This window comes from Cryptomeria japonica, chromosome 2, assembly GCF_030272615.1.
Source record: "Cryptomeria japonica chromosome 2, Sugi_1.0, whole genome shotgun sequence".
Classification (NCBI taxonomy): domain Eukaryota; kingdom Viridiplantae; phylum Streptophyta; class Pinopsida; order Cupressales; family Cupressaceae; genus Cryptomeria; species Cryptomeria japonica.
In genome coordinates this window covers 5,535,391-5,541,215 of record NC_081406.1, presented here as the reverse complement: position 1 = coordinate 5,541,215, position 5,825 = coordinate 5,535,391, and the positions used below count along the sequence as shown (strand labels likewise).

Sequence of the window (5,825 nt, the reverse complement as noted above, 5' to 3'; positions counted from 1 at the left end):
AAGTTGGAATTTGACCATGTTTTAAAAGTAGACCAACATACACTACTATAATTGAATTATTGTATTCAACATTTGAGCATTAATGGAACCATGGAATATTAGAAAAAAATTTAAAAAAAGACTAAGCTTGTTTTTTCTTTCCAAAACAGTAATACTTATCATATGAATTAAATAATGAAATTAAGTGATAGTTTCCCAATGATCTAATTAATTTATTTAACTCAATAACAATAAAAGATTAAAAAAATTAAGTTAACATTTAATAAAAATTTCATCATCATATCTATTGATCTATTGAAGTTGAGACTATATATTTATTATTTTTTATTAATTTCACACAAGGATTAAATTATTTAATAATTAAATCTCAAATAATGAGATATATATGTACTAGAATGTATATGAGATTTTTAAATTAATTGCATTATTAGTTAGATAATGTGCTCAAAGTTATGTTGCCAATGCAAATGTTGATAATTAATGCAAATGTTGATAAGTAAACACTTTATTATACTTTATTATCCACATGTAAACTGTAGGTGTGAGAGATAATTACTGTTAACGTATGATGCTAGCAGATGGGAAAGGATGTTTAATTTCTAGAGAGCACAATTATTCTTTCAATATTTTTGGTCTGCAATTTATAATTGAAACACTTTTCTCCTCTAGTAAACACTTTTTGGATTGAAAGAATTACGCACCCCATGTGCAGAGGATATTCTTATTGTCCAACTAAGCTCTAGTCTAACCTTAGTCTATTGTTTGGGTAAAAGTTTATCTTGGCCAAGTGATCCTACGCCCCTGCTTGAAGCTGTACAAAAATTGCCTTGGAGTGAAGTCGAACTTGGGTCAGTTTTTTAAGGCGGCTGATCAACCAAAGGGAAGCATAAAAAGGTAATTTTTTAAAGGCAGCTGATCAGCCAAAGGGAAGCATAAAAAATTGGAGTAATGGATATTTGGTTTGGATATTATCGTATGGCCATTCTTGAATCACTAAATAAAAAAGAGTTGTCGACCCCACCTATCCTGTCAACATTTAAGGGCGGCGGAGAAAATGTTGGAGTGACAGATATTTGCGTTGACTAATTATCATGTGAAAAGCCAAGGCTTGTAAGCCCAATGTGCATGCAATGTTCTAATCCCAACTTCACACAATATAAAACAGCATGATAACATAAAACTTAATCCACACTAAAATAAATATACCATGTACATTATACTATACTGATATAAGAATTCCGTGTAGAGCAAAATATATATAGGAATATATACATGAAATTTGATGTCTTTTATACCCCATACGTGGATGGTATAAGAGAAAATGGGAATATGAACATAAATAATTTGCACAGCATATCAAACAGAGTGCAAACTAAACGGAATCCAGTCTATCCTTGAGCAGTTTATCTGTTCTCATCTTTGAGAAAAGTTGCAGACGCAACATGTCCCTCTCTAAGTGGTCTTCAGCCGACTCCTGTACTAACAAAAAATATTATCATGATGTTTTCTTGAGCTTTCGTGGCGAGGACACTAGAGGTTTTGCTGTTCAATTACATTCTGCTCTTGTTAAAGTGGGCATTGCTACCTTCTTAGACAGTAAAAGCTTGGAGAAGGGTGAATATATCTCCCCTTCTTTGAAGCGAGGCATTTCGTCAAGTAGAATCGGTATTCCTATTTTCTCCAAAAGATTCGCAGATTCGAAATGGTGCCTGAAGGAAGTAGGGTTTATGGAAGAGTGTGGGAAAAGAATCATACCTCTGTTTCACAACGTTTCTCCTTCGGACGTTCGTAACCCGGATGGAGGCATATATGCAAAAGACTTCGAGGAACATGAAAGTCTGAAAACCTTCAAGCCTGAAGAAATCACTAAATTGAAAAGCGCATTACAGCGTATTGGCCGTATACCTGGCTGGTCACTCGATCAAATTTCCGGGTAAGCCTCCACTAAATGAATTTTTTTTCTTTCCAATAGCCATGTGTAAACTATGCCATTGATATTAGTTTACCCTTTTCCAGGGAGGAAATTTTGATTAAAGAAGTTCTGGAGAAAATTGTGAACATCTTACTTTCAGAGAAGGGCTGTCCGGACATTCCAACATGCTTTGGTTTAGACTGGCAAGTGAAGCACCTCTTGAGATTACTAAACAGAGCAGATCGTCAGAAGGAGGTTGTGAAAGTGGGTATACATGGGATGGGCGGGATGGGCAAAACAACCCTCGCCAAGGTTGTTTACAATCGACTCCTGTACTCTCGGTTTGGATTGCATTATTTTGTACTGCGTGTTGGTGAAAGATGTGACGAAAAAAATGGGCTTGTAAAGATGCAGACCCAGATGCTCGAAGATATCTCACCATTCAGAGGCGAAATAGATCATGTTGATAGAGGTAAAGCTCTCTTGCAACACTTTCTCAAGGGTAAGAAAATTCTCCTCCTGCTGGATGATATTCAAAGTTCCGAGCAGCTAGAAGCTCTGGGGGGGAATTTCACTGACTTAGGGGAAGGTAGTTGTTTGCTTATTACAACGCAGAATCAACAAATTCTAAAATTGGCCAAAGTTGACGAAACTCACGAGGTGAGGGGGCTTCCTCAAGAACATGCCATGGAGTTATTCAAATTCCATGCGTTGCCTAACCCCTGTTGTCTAGATCGAGAGTTACAAACCCTAGGCAACACTATAGTTAGTGCCTGTGAAGGCCTTCCTCTTGCCCTCCAACTTCTTGGGAAAACCCTGGCTGGTGTGGCCGATAGAAATGTTTGGAAAGGCATGGCAGACAAGTTAAAGTGTGAGCCCAATATGCAAAAGATACTTAGAGCCTCCTACGATACCCTTGATTCCTTTGAGAAGGAAATGTTTCTGGATACTGCTTGTTTTCTTACAGGGACAGACAAAGAAATTGCTACGATCTTTTGGGCAGAACTGTATCGGAGTTGTCACGCTTCTCTCAGAAATCTCTTGCAAAAGTCCTTGGTAAACTTGGGCCCTGGTAATGAATTGTTGATCCATGGCTGCCTCAAAGACTTGGCAAGAAATTTGGCAAATGAAATGAATTCCCAGCCCCGCAAACGAACAAGACTATTCGATCAGGACGCAGTGCAGGATGTTTTACATCGACCCTTGGTATTTAGCTATTTCTCTACATCCTGTGTTTTACTTTGATAAAAAAGTTTAGGTTGTTATTTTATGTTTATATCATAACAATAACTAAATTCTGATTACACTGGAAGTGAGTGATTTCTATGTAATTTTATATTGAATCAAGGAGAAGGCCAAGAAGGTGTGTTATCTTGGCTACGAGCCCAAGGAGAGGAAGACAATGGAGGCAGACATGTTCATCCAACTGTACAACTTGAGACTGCTCTGGCTTTCAGATGTTGTGATAAAGGGACACTTTCCTGAGGCATGCTACTTTGACGAATTGAGATGGCTAAGATTGACGAGATGTTCATCAAGACGGCTACCTCCGGGAATGAACCTCAACAAGCTTGTTATTCTGGAGGTGATTTGTAGCCAGATAACTCATCTCTGCGACGAAAAAGCAGAAGAACACCCAAACGTAAGGCATACATATCTTGTCTATTTCTTTGGTGTAAGGAAATTAAGGGTTTGGATTTATGGATAACAATCTCTGTTCTCTGTTTCTGTTTGTATTTAATTTCTCTGTATTTTGTGTTTCTTTGTCTGAGTGCAAATCTGTTTAATCTCTCTGTTCCAAGATTCTTTCATGGATTTCATGATGTTTGAACAGATACAACATGGAAAACTTAAAGTGCTTAATTTGAGTGGATGCGTATCCCTAGAGGAACTTCCTGCTACTCTAATCTATACCCAGTTGCAGATCCTGGACTTGCATAATTGTCATTCGCTCAGAAGTCTGCCCATTACGGTGGGAACCCAGTTGCGGATCCTGGACTTGCATAATTGTCATTCACTCAGAAGCCTCCCCGATACGGTGGGAAGCTTCCGTAGCTTAGTTTCTCTCAACATGAAAGGCTCTGGTGTTTCTTGTTTGCCTGAGGATTTCGATATGCTTTCAAGTCTGGAAGAATTGGATCTGTCTTGGTGTAAGAATTTGCACAATCTTCCAGCTAATTTTGGCAATCTGACTCGGTTGGAAAGATTAGAAATTCATCACAATCCTAAGCTTAGAGAGCTACCAGATACCATTGGCGGCCTAAAAGCTTTGGCGTATCTGGATGCCGGCTACTGCCAACTGTGTGATGATGGACTCCCAGACGGAACATTCGAATTGTCTTCATTAAGAGTAATCCATCTCGAGCAAAACGGATTTTGCAGTCTCCCGAGCGGCTTAGAAAAGTTAAGTGCACTTTGGGAGCTGCATTTGGATGGGTGCAGCAAGCTTTCCAACTTGCCAGCGGTCCCGTCATCTTTGGAGATGCTCTACGCCCGCGACTGCGCTCGTCTCGACAATTTACCCTGCTTGTCCGGATTGACGAGTCTCATTCGATTAGACGTCAGCAAATCACGTCATCTGGTGACGCTAGCCGGGTTAGATTCTTTGCAAGGATTAACCACGTTAAGGTTAATGGGGTGTCAGAATATGTCCACCGACACACTGGCAAACTGTTTCCAGGGTCTCAAATCTTTGGAGAGTGTTTTCTTTGGCGGGCCTGGCGTCTCCAGATTTCAACTCCAATCTTTCTATGATTCCCTCCAGGTAAATTCTGTATGATAAAATCGTCCAACTAAAGGGCTTGTATGATATAAAAAAAGACAGCTGATGTCTAAATAATTAACGTGTATCAGTATTTGCAGGCCATCTCTTTCCAAACCCAATGTCTAATTTCAAGTCAAGTGATCAAACCAACCTGGCATCATGCCGAAGCAAATGGACAGAAAGGGGAGAAAGACAATTGTCTTGAATTATGTGCAGATCAGAATGAGATTAAATATTGTGCAGGATATATTGTCTGTTGCCTTTCCCTGGGCCAAGTCTTTAATCAGGAAGGTACGAACAGACTGTGCTGCGGAATTAACAGGAAGCACGATTTAGGGCCACGCAAAGTGATCCATCCAGACATAGGTTATGGAGGGGAAGATGTGTTGGAAATACGCGTTGTTCGAGTAGAGAGTAATTTAAACTTCAAATGGCTGAGAATGGGAGATAGACTGACCGTGAATGCATGTTCTGATCATCAGCAATGGAAGGCATGTTTCAAATTTTTGATGTACGAAGAAGCTGATGCAACTTATCCTCCTGCAGAAGAAGAATGGATCCCTACTAAAATAACATTTGGTGTGTGAAACAATTCTGTTTAAATGAGCTATATAATGTTTGATACCCTTAATGGAAGGGAACTCTGCTTTAAATGTATATTATGTTTGTTTGAAGGCCAAAGTCAAAAGAATGTATTGATTACATAAATATATAATTTTTCTTAGAATAAAAATAATCAACACTGACCACTTTTTACGACTCAAAAAATGTTTATTGTAGACCAAGAGGACCTGCCTGGTCTTGTTTATTCTCCTTATTTGACCATAGTACTGAAACCGGCTATCATTTGATTCATCATCTTGCATTTCCCTTTTTAAAGGAAAATTCACATTAAATAAATAAATAAATGGAACGTTTAACTTTTTATAAGCTGTGTGAGAATGAAATGTGTATACGTTATTTTAGACTTATTTGTCTCAAATGTCATAATTAATGTATAATAATAAAAAAATTTCTGAAAACTTGTAATTATTATAAATGTTTATTGATTTTGATTTTATATATTATAAGGATTTGGATTCAATTATTTGTTTTTTATTGGATTATTTTTATAAATGTGGTTATGGCTTTCATAATTATAATTATTCA

General features: G+C 37.9%; 1 protein-coding gene across 3 annotated transcripts; it reads left to right on the top strand.

The window, feature by feature from the left end:
* The first annotated feature begins 1,297 nt into the window (after positions 1–1,297).
* Positions 1,298–5,438, top strand: LOC131052320 (disease resistance protein RUN1). 3 transcript variants are annotated; one of them, XM_057986952.2, is made up of 5 exons: positions 1,298–1,933; positions 2,017–3,118; positions 3,264–3,554; positions 3,747–4,676; positions 4,766–5,438. In XM_057986952.2, exons 1-5 carry the CDS (start codon positions 1,443–1,445, stop codon positions 5,261–5,263), a joined length of 3,312 nt encoding a protein of 1,103 aa, XP_057842935.1. In that variant the 5' UTR covers positions 1,298–1,442; the 3' UTR covers positions 5,264–5,438. The 3 variants fall into 3 exon arrangements, with proteins under 3 accessions (XP_057842935.1, XP_057842934.1, XP_057842936.1); XM_057986951.2 differs by having other exon boundaries at positions 3,261–3,554; XM_057986953.2 differs by having other exon boundaries at positions 1,299–1,933; positions 3,261–3,554; positions 4,775–5,438.
* The last annotated feature ends 387 nt before the right edge of the window (positions 5,439–5,825 follow it).

What these genes read in the sequence shown, in the direction of transcription:
- LOC131052320 (XM_057986951.2), top strand. Translation starts at nt 1,443, where the DNA reads ATGTCCCTCTCTAAGTGGTCTTCAGCCGACTCCTGTACTAACAAAAAA. An exon ending in TCACTCGATCAAATTTCCGG is followed by an intron (nt 1,934 to 2,016) that starts GTAAGCCTCCAC and finishes ACCCTTTTCCAG; the next exon opens with GGAGGAAATTTTGATTAAAG. An exon ending in ATGTTTTACATCGACCCTTG is followed by an intron (nt 3,119 to 3,260) that starts GTATTTAGCTAT and finishes TATTGAATCAAG; the next exon opens with GAGAAGGCCAAGAAGGTGTG.